Consider the following 19,094-nt stretch of genomic DNA (forward strand, 5'->3'; position numbering starts at 1 on the left):
ATGAATAAAAGGTTGAATGATCTAAAATTGATCTTCTAAGTTTCTTAACTGATCTCTTGTCTGTTCACCTCCAGGCTGTAAGACTAGAAAGTACTTACCAGAATCGAACACGCTACATGGTAGTGGTTTCAACTAATGGTAGACAAGACACAGAAGAAAGCATCGTTCTAGGAATGGATTTCTCCTCTAATGACAGGTAAGGTACCACAAAAGGGAGGATGAGAGGACTCCTTTTTAAATAACCTATTCCAGTTATCACAAAAACATCTTATGCAGTTCTGCTCTTAAAGTTCAATGACTGAAACTAGAGAACACAAAAATATCTTAGCCACACAATCCTGAGAGACAAAAATGTTTAATGAATGTCTTTGGTAGTGTGTTTCCAATTTACACTATTCCTTACCTTCTTCTCATCTTTAGGTGGTAATGAAGTAAAGCAAATGATTTAAACTTATATCTCAGTGGTGGGGGTGGGAGATGGTTAGAGAGGAAAGCTGTCTTTTCTTTGCAGTTGAGTTTATTCTAAGCAGTAATGATTCACTTTGGGGATTCTAGGGTACACACCCTTCATGATAATGTTCCAATGGGTCTTGGGTTCAAAGAGAGCCCACTTTAACGCCAATCTCTTGTATTTATCCACGGCCTTACACCTTGCTTTACCAAATATTTTACTTCCTTTTTCCTTCTGAAGTAAAAGGGGAGGGAGGGGATGACTCTTTAGACTCAAAACAGAACCCCTTATATCATGCCCCTTTGGCTTTAGTGACACGTTATTACATCCTATGATTAAAGATACCAGATATCACACAGAACCTGGCTTTATTGTGTCCCTAAAGTTTATTGCTTTCCTTTATCTTTTTTTTTTTTAATTTCTTTTATTGTAGAGCTTTATTTTTTTAAGATTTTTATTAAAATATTGCTAACATACAGTATTATATTAGTTTCAGATGTACACCATAGTTATTCAGCATGTATACACCAGTTGCTTTCCTTTTTTATTTTCCCACTTTTTCTGGAGAAACCTTGGGAAGACTGTGGAATGTGGCTGCTAAGCAGATCTTTGCACTCTAGATAATAAGCCTCAGGAAATCCTGCCAGATGTCTCAAAGCATTGACTTCCTCGCTGAGCGCTAGAGTAACTCAGGGTGTGACCCAGGCCTGGGAGTGCGTAGCCACAAAGAGGAGACTGGGAGTGATTCTAATTGTCCTGCTCTGTGTTTGGGGGGGCAGGGGTGGGAGATGGGGGGGTGGGGATCACGTTGTCACTAGAAAGTTTCCCAAACTAGTGTTTACCTGCGCTTGTACACAGCAGTCGACCTGAACATGATTTGTGGGTTCACAAGGATCACAAAGGCAGAGTGGTTACCTTGTGTACCACTTACAGCCTTTCATTGCATGCTCTGAAATTACACAGGTTTGTGAGCCACATTTAGGAAGCTTTTCCTCCTACGTGGTTTTAACCTCTGGTGTTAGCTAAGCAATGGACCTTTCAGGAAATATTTATCCTGTGACAGCACCTTCCTTGCCTGTATTCATTAGTATTTTAAGACCTATGATTAGGGTTTTTATCTCTCTAGAGCCGTATTATTCAATATGATAGTCACGAACCACATGTGACTGCTTAAATAAATTAAAATTAAAATTAACATTTCAGTTCCTCAGTCACAACTAGCCATATTTCAAGTACTCTAGCTATCTGGCTCCCGTATTGGGCAGTACACGTATAGAATGTTTCCACCATTGCAGACACTTCAGTTGGACAGCGCTGCTCTAGACCTTCTTTCCTTTGTTTCATTCATCCTCACTCCTCCCATGGAACCCTCAGAAAACAGGAACTGTAGCTGCTTGGAAACTTCACTTGAGTCTTTCCCTAGAGAAAGAAGGCAACAACTTCAGATTCTCCTGACCCAGAGTATGAGGTCAGATGTCTAATCTTACCTCTCTAACTTTGTCCCAAACATTCCCAGAAATCATAAATACTGCTTATTACCATGGGTGCCCAGTAATTGATCCTCAGGGAACTGCATCTGTCTTCAGTAGTAGTCCTGCCTGAATCACATCTAACGAAAGAACATTTTAGCCTATGGAAGACAATATGGTATGAAAAGCTATAGAAACTAGTTTTCATTCTGTTTGGTAAACTTGATATTATGAATTTGAATGAGCTCTTTGGACAATCAGAAATTCTGCCTACTTCAGAATAATGGTGCTCAGGTAATCTAGTGTCATTTTTATCTCAATTGCTGTTGAAGGAATTTGTATCATTTTGTATCTGAGAATATAAAGAGTTGATGTTTGAAAATAGTATTAAACCAAAGTGAATCCACATTGCTTATGACATACTTTTCCCAAGTAGTTTTCAAGATATGTTACAGCAATTCATTTAGTCTATTTACAAGTTCTTTGAGTATTGTGTCATATTTTAAGTAATAAAATTTTTAATATACACCATAACCTCGATTTCTCAATTGCATTGGATATATTTCATGTTATAAAATAATAGAACTTTATGGTGTTGTTTTATAATTTTTCTTTGTACCCCCCAGCACCTTGCTATGTTTGGTACATGAAGGCACTCAATAAATATTTGTTGAATGAGTATTACAATAAGTTACTATATTTTAATGGAGAAAAATCTCATATGAGATTCAAGGTAAATTGGATAAAAATACTAGGTGTGCTTAATTCAGGCCTCTCTTCTCTGTTGTGTGAAAAGGCTACATCTTACTGTAAAAAAACGCGTCTGACCTGAATACAAGCTGAAAATGTGATGTTTGGTTCCTACATATTGTCACCTGTCTAAAATTTAACTGGTGTCTGGTCATAAACTCATGACTTTCTGTATCTTCTGTAGTTTCTTAATTTCCAGATTAGTCACTAGGTTATCAATCCTTCATATTTATACCCAAATTATAGTTGTTCTAGGAACCTGGCTAAGCACTTACCCACCAGCCCCCACCCCCCAAAAAACACTAAAAATAACTGCACTCCACTTTGGGAAGCCATTTTTGAAACAAGTTTTCCTTGCACTCACCTCATCTACTCAACAAAAATAGTGGTGGAGCTGTCTTCCTCCCTCCTAGACTCTGGCATGATAACTGTGCGTCTAGAGTTCAGGCCCAGGATTCCAATGTGGATAAACTGTTCCAATCTTGATTTGAATCTCCTGAACTCGGGAATCATTCGTGGTGTTGAGTAACAGGCCAGCAAGTGCAGTAGAAATCATTAGACACAGCCGGCCTTCGTTAGCCCTGCAGTGACTCCAACAGTTAAAGCTTGGTATTCCTTGTGTTGTTTTTCAAACATTTTCATAATGTTCCCCTCCCCCAAGATCACTTTCAGTTGTATTAGAGCACCCACTACAGATTCATAGTCAACATTTGTTTTACATATCAGTACGTTAATATATACTGTTCCACTTGAAATATTTTGTGACCTGCATTTTATGGTGAAGAAGTTAAGGCTGAAGGCTGAGAGAGGTTAACTAAGTTGTCAAAAGGAATCGAAATACTGAAGGACATCAAATCTAGATCTTTTGACATATGTAACTGCTCAATAAGTGGTAGTTATATTACACATTTTTTGTTGTGTTATCTAATTTAATCTTCAAAACAACCCAATGAAGGAGGCATTTCTATTCCAGTTTTACAGATGAGGAAACTGGAGCACAACACAATTAAATAATATGCCTAAGATTATCCAATTAGTGCCAGAACCCAGGTTCCAGAGCCCTTCTGAATCCAGAGCCTGTGCTGTTAACCATAATTTGCTGTTGTACCTCCCACATCCAGGGTTCTTTCTACTATGCCATTGCTCCTTTTCTAGATAACGTTGACAGGGAGAGGGTGTAAGATCCTTTGGGAGAAACCTGCCAATCACAGCTCAGCGACAATCACTTGGATGTTTTAGACAGTGGCCATTTGCAAGGCAGCAATGCAGGATGTTTAATGTTTTCTTTGTTAAATATTTAAGGACTTAACTAACCACCTGTTTTAAACAGCTCCTGAGCACATACATTGGATCAATAGTAATATAGAAATTTTTCCACTCTTAACACTTACGCTAGAGATTAGAGCTTAGGGCTTATCCTTGGTGTTAAAAGAGTTAATAAAGAACTGCTGCCTACAATCACAGGAAGTAACTTATGGACTGTTTCTTGTCTTGCAGTAGCACTTGTACCATGGGCTTAGTCCTGCCTCTCTGGAGTGACACCCTAATTCATTTGGATGGTGATGGGTAAGAGCTTTCCTTTTTTCTTCTCCTACAGAAAGCCAAGGGGTGGGTGGGGTTCCATCTTAGTGCCCATTCATTCAGCTGAATGGGAGGCCCAGTGTGCCCAACTGAACTGTCATGTCAGCGGCTCAATGAGTCCTTTTAAACTCCTGTTTTGTAAAGTGGAGTGAAAATGCAACTTGCCAGGGCCTCTCACTTCTGTTCTCCTAGGCTAACTATGGTGAGAATCCAAACAAAGAGAAACTAGTTTGTTGGCTCACTCTTTAATCTGAGCTGTGGGACTGTTGCAATGCTCTCCCGGAGGATGATATGTTCTATTTCAAATAACCTCTTGCTGCCTCTGCCAGCTGTCAGCCTACAGTATAAGCCCTTTTCTGTGCCAGTTCCTTCCAATGACCCTCCACCCCCACCTCCAAGTGTTTTTAGAATGTGTCCCCAAGAGACCAAGATGTTTGCTCCAGTTTATAAAACCAGAGTCAGGTTTGCTAAGAACCCACAAGACTTCCAAATAGAAATAATACAGCAGAACAGTCTGTCTGTAGCTACAGCTGGGAAACTGGATGTAATTCCCTAACTCCAAGTGGGAGTTCATTCATTCTGCTGAGTAGATAAAACCTACTATAGACAATTTGTTGAAGCTTTTCAGTCACATCCTATACTCCAGTTAACTTCTTCATGAAGTGCCTGATGATTCCTTCTGCTGAGCCAGCAGCTGCTAGCCTGGGAAACAACCTTGAAAACTCACAACTGAAATAACCCTCTCTCATTGGTGGATTTTTGTCTCATTCTCTTTTTTTCCTTAGTGGGTTCAGCGTATCAACAGATAACAGAGTCCATATATTCAAACCTGTGTCTGTGCAAGCAATGTGGTAAGAGGACTTTTAATATCTCTATGAAAGTTTTTAATGTTATTGGAACAATATTTTGTGAGAAGTCGTGTTTGAAATGGGACAATTCTCTGTGAAAATGCTGATCTGTTTGTGTGTCTAGAACCTTGTGTGATCTGTTCGTGTGGCCATCATAGCTAAAGATGACTGAGAAGTACAGTTTTCATACTGTCACAATTGAAGGCCTCGAGCAGTGGTGAACAAGTCAAATTCAGAGGTGTTCTTAGACTCTAGAAGATACTTAATGGGTCAGAAAGCCAGTTGGAACAGAGTTTTATAGGGACACGTTGACTGAGTTAGCTGTCTAGAGCCAAGTCTAGAATATCACACTGCTACTGTGCATTAGCTTTCGGTTTCTTAAGGTAATGGGGGATAGCGTTGATGGAGTTATGTGTAGATAGATGAGTTTCCATTTAAATTGCTGGTGGCTCTTTGCCAGACGGTTTGCATAATAAATAAAGCTTAGAAAAAACACTGCAGTTGTTAATCACCATCAGCTGGTGTACTGACACTTTGGGGATACTTACGGTATATGTCAGGCATTGTGCCGAGCTTTTTCCATGGATTACACCTGATCATTACATCAGCTCCCCAAAATAGTATTATTAGCTGCTTATGATGAGAAAACTGAGGTTTTAGAGACGTTACATAGCTGGTCTTAGAGTATCGCTTATATGTAAAGAGTAGACCCTTCTTCTCCTGTGCTACATTATCTGGAAAAATGATCGAAGGTAACCAGGGAATGGTGTGACCCTAAGATTCACAGTCTGTCCCCCAGTCAGGGATTTGAATTTTAGTTCCTCCTTCAGTTGCCTGTTCTCTAGTGGAAGTCCCCGTGAGGAACAGCACGGACAGAACGCAAGCCAAATAAGAAATAAAGGAGCCTGAAAAAGACTCCAGGGAGATCAGTTACCCCTGAATAACAGGATTGATAGGCCTGGGGTGGGTGGGGTCCTAAAACAGAGTCAGCTGAACAATTAACAGTCTTATCGTTTCATGCAGTAATTGAGGTAGGACAGAGTTTCAGGTCATGTGTTTAGGCCAGATTTTTAGATTTAGGGCATATTTCACAGATAAATTTCTCATGGAAAACTTATGACCGCCTTTGACTAAGGCTCGGTTAAAGGTAACTGACCTGTCTGTTCCCAGGTACCAAGTAAAACCAAACAGAGTAAGTCCTGTAATTGGCAGTGTTTTCAGTTGTTTTGGGGAGGAGTACAAAGCAGTCGTAATTCTTAAGACAGTGAAAATTCAGTAATAACCTTAGTTCAAGCTTTGAAGGTCTAAAGTAGACAGACTAGTCCTAGCTCTGTTCGCTTATTGCAGAATAAACTGCTTGTGGTATATACTACACAGGGAGTAGTGAACGGAAAGTCAGCAAAAAAAAAAAAAAATAGGTGATGTACAGATCAAAGCAGCATTTAGAACAGGTGTTTCCTTCACAGGAAGGTGCAGCTTCCCACTACTGTATGCAGCTGAAGCGTCTGAGGTGGCTAAGCCTTGAGTGTATTTTAGGGCGCTTGTGGCATGTGCTTTTGAAGCACGTGTTTCCCAGATGAAGTAAACATGCATTGAATATCCTCTACAGTGAATATTCTAAGCTGGCCCTTACCTTCGAAACTGTATAAGAAGGCCGAGAATTCTCTGAGAATTTGACTTAATTCTCTGAGAGTCTGGTTTACTTTGAGTAATTTAGAAAGCATTTTAAAAGATTCTGCAACTTTATTTTTAAGGAAAAGCCTATTTCCCTGGTAAAAATGGACTGGCATGTTTATCCCTTATGGAATTGGTCATGATATTATTTTTTTACATTATACGACATTGACAAGGACGCATGGAACAGACATTATAAACTATTGGTGGGAGAATAAGCTGGAACAACCTTTCTGGAGAATGATTTGCCAATCAGTATTATCATTTTGCATGCCCTTTGACCTAGTAATTCTATTTCTCAGAATTTATCCTAAGGTAATAATCATGGGTGTGTGCAGAAATTTTAATTATGAGAATATTTGTCAATGTTCTAATAGCAAAAAATAGAAAACAATTTATCTGAAAAATAGGAATCCATCAAATTATGATATATTCATGTTACTAAATATGCAGCCGTTAAAAATTACCTAGTTGAAGAATGACAAGGCATTTATTGACATGGAAAGATGTTGATGACCAAGTGTAAAGTAAAAGTACAAGTTAAAATGGTATGCAGAATATGGTCATATCTTTATTATAGACCTATCCATAGACAAAAGGACTGAACAGATCTGTGCTCAAACCTTAACAGTGGTTATTTCTGGGTGGTTGGATTAGAGTATATTTCTGCCTTTTACAGGCTATTTCTGCCTTTGACCTGAGGTCCCTAAATTTTCTAGCGTGAGTGTGGATCACTTTTGTTATAGGAGAAAAAATAAAAATAAATAAAAAGGCATTTTTTTAGAAAAATATGTAAATGGATTGGCCACAAAAATCTCGCATACTGTTCTTTTCCCTTAAGAGAGACATTAGTTTATAACTAATAAGACATTTCGTTCAACAAATACTAAGTGCTCCAGCTATGAATGAGGCATTCTGTTAGGCTCTTGAGATACATCAGTAAACAAAACCAAGAAAGATCCCTGCTCTTTGTGTAACTAACTTGCTAACATTTCTGGCTTTAGCTTTTCCCAAGTATATAACCAAAAAGGTAGTACTTTTCAGTTTTGTGTACTCTTGGGTTCCTGAGTTCAGAGTCAGAGATTTAATTAGCCTCAGTATAACCAGAGCTGTTCTTAGAAAGTAACTCAAGTGTATGAATAAATGGTTTAAAGAAACTGGGAGACTAAGACAGCAAGAATGATAAGTGACATTAAATCAGTATTTCCTGGACATTAAAGGACATGTCCTCAGGTCTTAGGGACATCTATCTATGTGATCTTTGTGGAGGCTGTAGGAATCGTAGGGAGTGTACGCTGTAACATGATTCTGTGCCAAGGGAAACATCTTTATATAGTAAATGGTTGAGATCTTTTGTTCTCTAGTGATACAGCATAGTCAGAGCATGGTTCCAACTCTAGAGTCATGAGTTCTGTAGGTACCCCAACCTTTTTTTCACCGGTGAGTTGTCAGTTCCCCTGCTTCCCTCTACCCCCACCTTAGTAATGCATCATACCTTTCAGCAAGGAATGTCTAGTCGATTGCTATGAATAGATAATACAGTATAATCAAAATCAGAGAATTTTGAATTCCAGGGAGTAGGCTCTCCAGAGGCCAAATTCTATACAATTTTTTTAAAGCTTTTTTTTTAATTAGTTTCGGGTGTATAAAGCAATGTGATAGACATTTACACGCCTCACAATGATAACCACCCCCCCAATAATCTACTACCCCTCTAACATCGTATATAGCTGTTACAATTCCATTGACTCTATTCCTATGCTGCACTCCACTTCCTGTGAGAGAGAGAGAGAGAGAGAGCGAGAGAGAGAGAGAGAGAGAGAGAGAGAGAGAGTATTAGAGTTGACATTCGATACTATTCTACTTCAGCTTCAGGTGTATAGCACAGTGGTCAGGCATCTACACAGTCTGTGAAGTGATCTCCCTGATCAAATTCTACAGGATGTAAAAATTGGAAGAGTTTGGGGTCTACATGGATTGTTGGCCTTTTCGTACCCCCCCATAGTTCTGCAGTGCTCATTTCCCAGCATATCTTTCAGGTCTGCACTACAGAGTTTACACAAAGCTTGTGAAGTGGCCAGAATGCATAACTACTACCCAGGCAGCCTGTTTCTCACCTGGGTGAGTTACTACGAGAGCCACATCAACTCAGATCAGTCGTCAGTCAACGAATGGAACGCCATGCAGGATGTGCAGTCCCACCGGCCTGACTCGCCCGCTCTCTTCACCGACATGTAAGTCAGTTTGCTGAGGATCATGGAAGGCTTCTCTATTGTGTCCTAGAATGTCGTCAGCCACATGTTCCTCCCTAATCTCTCCTTTTGGGGAATTCATCTTACCCGGCAATATTAGCCATTGTCTACACTGCACAACAACCACACAAAGAACCCTATTCTTTCTGTTATCTGCGAAAGCCTCAGGAGTTTCACTCCTGGGCACAATGGCGTCTCCAGAGTTAAGAACTGCAATACCGTAAAATCTCACTGATTCAGATTCCACTAATTTGAAATTTGAGTTTAAAGGAGTTGGGCTGAAGTCATCCTTTGCATTATCTGTTAAAAAAAAACATTTGGTAAGCAAGTTAATGACAAATTGAAGCTTTTAGAGGAATGTTTCCAATACTTAAGAAAAGAAGATGTTTCCTGTCAACTTATAAGAATGCCTAGGTTGTCACACTAATTTTAAACTGATTTCTGTTAAAATTTGTGTAAAAGTATTTTATAATTTGCATGTCTTACTCAGCCCCCCTTTGCTTTGTTAAGTCTTTCTCAGTAAGATTTTATTAAATCCCCCTGGTGTACTGTGAGTTGGATAAGGCCTACGGTGGAGCTGATGTTTGTTTCCTTTTTAGGTTTATGTGTTGAAACTTAAGTGACTATTTTAGAAATTTTTTCACGCTTAGTTCCTGCTTTGGAAATTAAAATCAGGATGTTTGTTTTGCTCTGAATTCATCTTTCTGCACTTCCAAGGTATTCTACAGCTGGGAAAGAAGAGTAGCTCCTTACTGTCTGTGCAAACCTTCACCTGCAGATTCCTAAAGTGATAACAGTTTCAAAACAGTTCATGATTTTTTTTGTAAAGTCTTAATTTAGATAATATTGTAATAAATGATTTTTACTAGAAAAGGTGAAATTTCCAAGAATTGTGTGAACAGGACAGCCAGAAAAGTAGTGGAAGCTGTTTCACATAAGGTATTATTGGTACTAGGACCTCATTTTCAATAGTAGCCCTAGTCCTTTCAAGACCCCACAGTAACAAAAAAGATAAAGATAAATTTGGCTTTCAGAATCTTGGGAAATGTTACTATTTTCCTGCTTTACAGCTGGTTGTTGGGTATCAAAAATGGACATTCTGAACCAGGCTTATGTGACAGAGAGAAAACCCGTCTTGTTTTTCATGGGAAAAATGGGAAATTACAGTGCACACCAAAAAAAAGAAAATGAAATTGCCTATAATTCCTCTATACCCCTAAGCAAAAGAAATAATGTAAAATGCAGTCCCTGGCACATGGTAGAGGCTCATTAAATGTTAGTCCTTAGTATGTACAATATAAGCCTAATTTTAAGATAATTTAATAAACAAATGTTTATCTTTTCATAGAAAAAAAAAGCTGTCAATCAGAGAGTATTAATCATTGTCTCTGATAGAGGGATTTTCAGTGATTTTTATTTTCTTATGTTTTTATGTATTTTCCAAATTTTGCGCCAGTGAAATCGAGGGAAAAAATGTATTTGTATTGTAATGCTTTTTCCATTCCCTCCTCTGCCCTAAGTTGACTAGAAAAGCCTTAAAAAATATGCTGAGAGCACAGGGAGAATGTGTGCCAAAATGGACTTAAGTTCTCTACTGTGAAAAAAGTTTTGTGTTTTAAAATCCAAGGAAGGTGAAGAAGGAAACATATGTGAATGGTGCCTCCAGTTTATGTCAAATGCTATGCCAGGCACTTCATACAGGGTATCTCATTTAATCCTCATAAGAACCTTATGAAGCAGATATGTATTTTATATAAAATGAGGTTGGGGTCCTCATTTTATATAAAAAGAGAGAGGCTCAGAGAAGGGAAAGAATTTGTTCAGAATCTCACCACTAGTAAGTAGCAGGGCTGGGATTAAAACCCAGGTGTATCTGCTCTCAAACCACTCTCCTCAAACAAGTGTGAAGTGTTGGGATAAAAATTGCTAAACTAGAGAATCAAAACCATGCACACAGGTGCTAAAATTTATTTTTACCAGTATTTTTTTTTTTAAGTTTCAGGTGTACAGAACAATGTAATAGTTAGACACTTATCATCCAGTATTTCTTTTGAATAGAAGACTGAAGTGCATAACTTTCTACCATTAGCTATGTCTAGGCAAAACGGTGGGGAGCATGATTAAAAATTTTAATCCTAGTCAAAACAGGGATTGGCTGATTAACAGGGAAATGGCACTGATATTAGCTTGTCTTCCGCAGGGTTCATGAGAAACTTAAGAACCCAAGTGGTAGGGAGCCCCAAGGTTGTGGGGTCAGAGCATCCATCTTTGGAGATTACCAAAGCTATTTTTGCCGCCAGTGATAAGGCTGTAGGCAGCAAGGGCAGGCAGGATGCCTGAAGGCTTAGTCCATTTCCATCTCCAAATAAGGAGGTACAGAACAGATACCTTTCTTGAGTAGGTAGGAGGGAAAGATGAGACCGAAAGTGCTTTCTGTCAGCCTCACTCAAATTCTGCATAATATGAAATAATGCTTTTAGAGAGAAGCATCCAGTTACATTGAACCAATACCTGTAGAGTAATTGGAGAATCAGCTTCCTAGTTTGATTTCATATTAAAGTTCCAAGGGTAATTTTATTTTTAAAAGAGTCAGAAGACTAAGAGAAGCAACATAATCCTGCAGGTAGAGTGTTAGGCTGGGCTGAGAGCTCTGGTTCTCCTGCCAGTATATGTGATCGTCGGCCTGTCGTTTAACCTTTCCGCTATTTATTTCCTTTATCTGTAAAATGAGGGTAACAATTTCACAGAGATAATGTGAGAGCTTTTATGACAAGGAAAGCATTTTGGATGGAAGTACTCCAGGTAGTTAATCCTTGAAACCCATTTTGGAAGCGAATTTGCCTCATTGAAGAAGGCAGAAATCACTCTTCCCTCTTTCCCATTTTGTAGAACCATAGCAATGAACGATGATCATTAGGTGGCATTTTAAGGTACAGAAGTCCCAGTTCCATAGTGGGTCACACAGTTCAGCACGTGGTACTTGGGTAAATATGGGAAAATAGGGATTGTGGTCCTCCGGTAAAGTATTACACTCAGTATAGCCTATTTGTCTTTACTCCTTCATGGATCTATGTATGTGAATATATTTAAGGGCTTTTAGCCATGTACAACCTCTCAAGTAATAATTTCTACATGGTTACATTCTATACACTCCGAAAAGAAACTTTATAAACTATCAATTTCTTTTGACCATGGCTCCAGAATATAAATTTGAGGTAATAGATGCAAGACCTGCCAATTTGGAAACATAATTAAATGGTATATTCATTAACTTAGTCAAATTCCTGCCTAAGAAAAATCACCATTTCTCTCTTCTCAGACCAACTGAACGTGAGCGAACAGAAAGACTAATTAAAACCAAATTAAGGGAGATTATGATGCAGAAGGATTTGGAGAATATCACATCAAAAGAGGTAAGAGACTACAAGTCCTCATTGTTCCAAGGCTCGGAGTGGGCTAGGTGTGGGGCTGAAAACTGTGAGTGATTGAAAGTACAGAGGGACTTTACAGAGATTAGTGTAATACGTCATCTTTGTTTCAGATACGAACTGAGTTGGAAATGCAAATGGTATGCAACTTGCGAGAATTCAAGGAATTTATAGATAATGAAATGATAGTGATCCTTGGGCAGATGGATAGCCCTACGCAGATATTTGAGCACGTGTTCTTGGTAAGTTTGGGGGCCGCTTTACGTGGTGTGCCAAAGCTACTCCATACCAACTCATGGCGGGGGCGGAACAACTGCTGAATTTTATTATATTTAAGTAAAATGTAGCTTACATTAAAAACAAAGCTAAGAAATAATTAAACCTCATCACTTTCTATTTATTTTACTATTATCTGTGCTTTTAAGGTTATTTATGTCTGTTGTATGGTGGAAATGTTACATGTAATGGTGTGCTTCTCATCTCCTCCCACTTCCTCATTCAGTGACGTCAAGCTGGTGGATTACAATTAATTATGGTGGGAAAATTCACACCAAGGAAATTGGCAAATGCTACAAATCAGGCCTTTTTTCCCCATGGTTTATTAAATATCTCATCTGTTCTCCATAATAGTCAAAGTCAAAAACAGCAGTCCACAGTAGTTTTCTATAGTGTGTCAAAGCAGGATGATCCTTTACAGTCACTCTTTCAATCTGCCAAGTGTGTCTAAGGTCTGAAAGATCTGAGCAGAGCAAGTGGGAACTACTTACAACTGAGAGGCTATTGAACTTGTAAGCATTTGGAACCTTGCAGCTACATTTTTAGTCCCCTGAATACTTTGGTGATTACCAAAAATTCAGTGACTTAAAATTGTTCTTTATGGTTCCTGAACATTCAGTGACCTGCAATTAGCCCAAGGAGACCTCTCTGACAGATGAATTAGGAAAGTTTCTAAAATCCTAAGATACGTTTTCCTCCCAAATGTTAAAGAGTTCTAGTTTTCATCGGTACACAGTAGTGGGAACAAGGTTAACAAGGATAATTAAACTTGGGGGTGGGGGTGTCAAAACCTTGTTTTTGTTCCCACTTCCCACACACTTTAACCAAAAATGCTAGCAGGGAACTAAATTCAATTGGTTTGAATTTCACTTCCTTTCTCTGGTGAGTACATTTGTGAACCATGAAATGATTAGAAGCTGGGAAACAGGAGAGAAAAGGAATAAATGCACAGGAACTGACAAAACTGGATCATCTCACCCTGAATATTCAAGAGTTTATTTCACCAAGCAGTCAGACTTTGTGCCATTGAAGGCTTGTGCCCTGAATTAATTTGTTGACACTCTATGTGTGCTTGTGGAGTGATTCATAGTGGTATATAGCTATGAAATTACTCATGAAAAACTGAGCTGGGAGGGGAATTTCTTTTCCATTACTTTAACTTGACTAATGTGTGTTGCCATTTCTGGATGGAAATCATACTAAGGAGCTGTTGTTGACCTTTCCATTTGTAGACACCTGGCTTTGATGTCTTTCGTGTGTACTTCCATAAGGATTCGAGTATTCCCCACTCTTGTATTGTTGGAAAGAATTTTTGTGTTATTTATAGACAACTTATGAGTCACTCATTCAGATGAGCCCTGTCCCCAACTGTCTCCATGTATCACAACATTTTTATGAAGGGCCTGTAGCCACGAATAGCTCACGTTAGAAAGTGACCAAAGCCATAAACTTGGAAGTCACTTTTCCATTCAGCTTGGATTTTAATACCGAAAAGGATGTATACATGATGAATATCAAATACAGTCTATATCTGACTGGTCAACCTTTTTTTGTTTGTTTGTTTTAAGGAGGGCGCAGGTCACAGTGGCCCATGCAGGGATTGAACTGGCAACCTTGGTGTTAATTAGCACCACACTCTAACCAACTGAGCTAACCGGCCACCAACCTTTTTAATTTCAGTCATACTTCCCTATGTCTCCAATGCCACCCCCTCAAGAACTACCTTCTACTTACCCCCTCCTCAAATGGTATATTTTAGGACATATAAACACTTTTTAGTATTACTCTAAGCAGAAAGAACAAGCCAGTTCTCCCCAAATTGCAGTCTCTAACCAACTACAAATGTATTTGAGTATTTGTACCAATAAATTTATCCTATTATTTCATGATTATTGACATATCCTTATGTCTTTGGGTCTTTTTCTTGTTACAAAAATAATTCATGTTCATTGTAGAAAACTTAGAAATTTTTAGGAGACAGTAAATAACATTTTATCACCACCAATAGAAGTAAGCACTGTTATCTTTCATTATCTAATACTGGCTTCCCGTCTTTAATTTTTTAATATGTATCTATGTACATATTTTTGAAAAAAGAAAAATGTATTCCCCTTCAGATATAATTCTGTTTTCAAGAGAATGGACCTGTTCTTCCCACTGTGACTATTTTTCTTATTTGGGAAAAAAACTTTCAAACTGGAGAATCCTGAAATTTAAGTCTTATCCAACAAAATAAGTGCATGAGCAGGTTGTGTAAACTTATTGTACTAATTCCTTGATGGCTTCCTCCCTTTGTTTGCATCACCATATCCTGTGTCCAACCCGCTATCTCTTCTCCAGTGAGTCTGTGCTCTGCGGGCTTTCCCAGCAATTGACACGGAAAAAGAGGTCTTATCCAAGCTGCGTGTGGTGGTGTTAATTTTCTGCAAAGTCATCTCATCTTGTGCATTGCTGCCATGCCTGGAGCACAAGTAGATTGTGTGAAGGGAGGCAGCAGGATTTCTCCCCTCCCTTTAGAAGAATGCTCAGCTCTGCAGTGCGCTGCACAGTTTATTTGGAAAGGTGTCCAGCTGGTACAAAGAAAGTGTAGAGCATAGTTCAGAGAAAATCTGCAGCAAGAAGAGAGGATTCATTGGTTGGAAGCCAGGGTATTTCCAGAAAAAGAAGTTCCCCCACACCCCTAAGAGTGTACTGTTTCTCTGGGCTGGACGCCTCTGCCCAACTGAATCTCTGTATCAACAGCTCTCCTGGAGGCTGTCCGATTTGGCTGAGAAAAAGCTAGATGTGAACAGAGACCCTTTGCACACAGGCAGGCCGCTTTCTTAAACAAGGGAAGCACAGGAAGCATTAGACACACAACCAACCAATTTGTTCATGGAAAAAACCTAGTCCGAATTTTTACTGCCGAGCGTTATCTCTTTCAAGATTTGACATTACAAATCCTTTTAGAATAGTGCTTATTTTTTCAAATAAAAATTAAGCCTCAGGTTGGTAGTTATTTGTACAGTAGGGACAGAAAAATGGAGGATCTGTGAATAGATGAGACCGTAATCACATGGGCTATTTTCATCATCGTCATGATTGTTGTGCCTCCGCTGGAGAGGTGTAGCATAAAGTTAATAGAGAGCTTGTGCCTTGTTGTCATGGTGACGTGACTCAGTGCGTGGAGGCCGTAGGTGTGGTGTGATGAGGACGACATGGGCAGGGACACCAGTCCTCGGAGATTATGTCAAGTTGTGTTGATCTTAACAGAACCCTTAGTATACTCCTCATTTGCCATAAATGTGTTCTCCTATTTTGCTTGGAACATTTGAAAAGAAATCAGTCACTTGGGTCTTTGGGCCAGGGTGCAGTATGGGGAAACCACAGTGAAAGGTGTAAATAAACTTAACTTAAAAATATATTATGGTCCCAAGATCTCATTTTACATTTCAGGAAAATTAGGACTGCTTTGCATAATGACATAGGACATAGTAAAAACCTCAATGAAATTGTGTCATTGTAAGCCTAAGAAGCATAGAGGGGAAAATATATATATAGATATTGAGTCTGTGAAAGACCCCCGGGACTAATATGAATGGCATGTGTGTTGAGGGCAGAAAAGTAATTACACCACTTGGACTCCAGTTCTTTTTTTTCTGGTTGAAGTGGAAGCATCCCCGACCACAGCCCAGCTCACGATTGGACTTCCCTGAGTCAGTGGCCAGTGCTTGTAATTTATTTTGTTTCTGGCTGTGTATCATTTCAGACTTGTCAGTTTGAATCTTCTGTGGACAAGTAGGACTTTTCCCACCACATCAGGGTTCTTTCCATGCACCTGGACAGTTCCTCAGAGGATTTAGATTTCTAAAATTAAGAAGTTAGGCGGTCCCATGTCCCTGATTCCAGGTTAGGCACTCAACCCTTTATTGCTCGGCTTCTGTCTCCTTGAAGTCCTTTGTAGTTGTCTTTCTTTGGTGTGGGAGCTAGTTTTCTAAGGTTGAGCACAGAGCCTTCAGAACCTTCCATATTTAGAAAATATGAAAGTAAGTCAGCTGAGAAAAGGTCAGTTGTCCATCACTTGCTGGGACTTCAGCACAGGATCCTTGCGATCTCCCAGTTCGCTGACCAAATTACAGATCACTTGTAATATGGTGACAGTGCTTGCATAACACCTAACAATTTTTAAAGTGCTTTATTATCTCATTCGATCATTCATTCATTCAACAAACATTTATTGATCCTCTTTATTTCGCCAGGCATGAAGCTAGGTATTTGTGGCATGTAATGTAATTCCATAAGGAGGGAGTGATGAACCATATCAGATGGATACTCATGAAAGGCCAATGGATTAGACAATTAGACAAGGGGACCCGTGGATTAGACAATTAGAAGAAGTCATTAGTAACCCTAGCAAGAGTGATGAGGGCAGAAGCCCCAGTGCTGTGGGCTGAGACACATGGGAAGTGAGGAACCCGAGAAAGTGAATATTAGGTTACATTCCTGTGGATCTTGGCTCTGAAGGGGAGGGTGAAAGGACAGTGTCTGGAGGAGGATTCAGAAGAAGAGAGGGTTTTTACATATGGGTTTTTGTCCCTTTACTAGGGATGTGTAGCATCAAGTTAATAGAGCTCTTGTTACAGAGAGAGTTGCATGTGGGAGAAACGGGGTTTGTTTGTTGGCTTATAAACAGCAGAAATTTATTTCTCACAGTTCTGGAGGCTGAAAGTCTGAGATCAGGGTACCTGCATGGTCGAGTGAGGGCCCTCTTCCGGGTTGCAGGCTTCTCTTTGTATTCTCACATGGCAAAAGGAATTGGGAGAAACTTTATATCTGTAATTTGAGGGGGAGGTACCCAGTAGATATATAGGACTAAGATGGAAGGAGTGTTCCATTTTATAGATAAGGAAAGTGAAGACAGTTAAGCAGTTTGCCCAGTGCCTCACCGTGGGAAGGGGAGTTGGGGTTTGAACCTGAGTCTGCTAATGCGAAATTCCATTTAACGTATAATTCTGAAATAGGTAAAAAGCTTATGTTTAAATGTTTGCCTTGTCAAACAGGTAGCTCAGAGATAGAAAATGGACCTGAAACATTGAAAAATTGCTCACTTTTAAGTGAAAATGCAAATTGAAATTACACTGAGATAACATTTCACACCTATCAGATTGGCAAGATTTCAAAAGTTTAAACACATTTTGTTGGCAAGGCTGTGGGGGGGAAATAACAATCTCATACATGGCCAGTGAGAATGCAGAATTGTTTCAAACTCTGTGGAGGGGGACTTAGCAATGTCTAACAAAACTAAGTGTTTGTCCTCGACCCAGAAATCTTGCTTCCACAAATATGAAACATCATTCATAGGAGACTTGTTGAATAAACTATTGTCACTACGCAATGAAGTACTATGCAAATGTAAGAAAGAATAAGGAAGATCTCTCTGAACTGTAATATAGAGTGGCTTACATATTTTAAAGTGAAGAGTAAAAAAAAGTATATGTGGTATACATACTATTTTTGTATAAGTAAGACGTGGTAATGAGTATATATATTTGCTTATATTTTTTTCAAAATAGAACAGAGGTAGAATAAGCCAGAAACTAATGAACATGGTAACTCATGGGGATTGAAGAAATAGGGTTGGGAGTAAGACTTCAAGTTTACTTCTAAATAAACTTGATGTTCAGCTATGTAAAAGTTTAGCATATTCAAAAACTCAAATAAAAATGAAAGGGGAAAGCACACCCTAAAATTGAGTATAAACAGGATCAATGAACCCAAATGTGTATCAAATTGATAACCTCACAGAAATCAATTCTGATAGCTTTTATGCATAATTCTTTGTACCCCCTTAGTGGGGTACAATAAGGATAAAAGGAACTGCAAGGAAAATTTGAACTTAACTAACAGGTTTGTTATTGGTTGTAGTATTGGTGTAATACTGTTGAAAGTATTTTGTAAATAGAGCAAATGAGTTGTTGGGAACCAAGGTTCTCACTGTGAAATAGGGAGATATATGTGATGGGGGAGCGGCAAGAAAGAGAGGATGACCTTGCAATGTTGAATTTGAATAGGAGGTACCAGTATAAACTCAATATTTTTTGGAACTATTTCCTAGATCTGTCCACTGAAAAGTCTTAGAAGCAGTGACACCCAGTAGTTACGAGCATACTTAATGCCCAGATCGTGATTAGAAAATACCATTCTTCCCCAAAAGAAGCCAGGACTCCTTGGGGAAATTGGGAATTTCACTCACAAAGTGAATCGGGAATGATTTTTTTGTACCAGAAAGTAAGGAATTATTAAAGACTAATGGGGTCATAGCGAAAGGCTCCTGCCTGAAGAGATTCCCACAGGCCAAATTCAGGACCATTTGAGTGTCCAAAAAA

At 39.0% G+C, this 19,094-nt stretch overlaps 1 protein-coding gene across 4 annotated transcripts in view; it reads left to right on the top strand.

The window, feature by feature from the left end:
• Positions 1–19,094, top strand: part of SSH2 (slingshot protein phosphatase 2) — a 226,641-nt gene that overhangs the window by 180,503 nt on the left and 27,044 nt on the right. For 3 of the 4 annotated variants that reach the window (XM_019739497.3, XM_019739499.3, XM_019739498.3), the window contains 6 exons: positions 75–196; positions 4,168–4,236; positions 5,037–5,102; positions 8,813–9,007; positions 12,345–12,438; positions 12,567–12,695. In XM_019739497.3, the coding sequence (XP_019595056.3) occupies positions 75–196; positions 4,168–4,236; positions 5,037–5,102; positions 8,813–9,007; positions 12,345–12,438; positions 12,567–12,695 (675 nt within the window). The remainder of the gene's footprint in view (positions 1–74; positions 197–4,167; positions 4,237–5,036; positions 5,103–8,812; positions 9,008–12,344; positions 12,439–12,566; positions 12,696–19,094) is intronic. The other variant, XM_074320331.2, reaches the window with a different exon arrangement.

This window comes from Rhinolophus sinicus, chromosome 12, assembly GCF_057876585.1.
Source record: "Rhinolophus sinicus isolate RSI-liver-muscle chromosome 12, RSI-T2T, whole genome shotgun sequence".
NCBI lineage: Eukaryota > Metazoa > Chordata > Mammalia > Chiroptera > Rhinolophidae > Rhinolophus > Rhinolophus sinicus.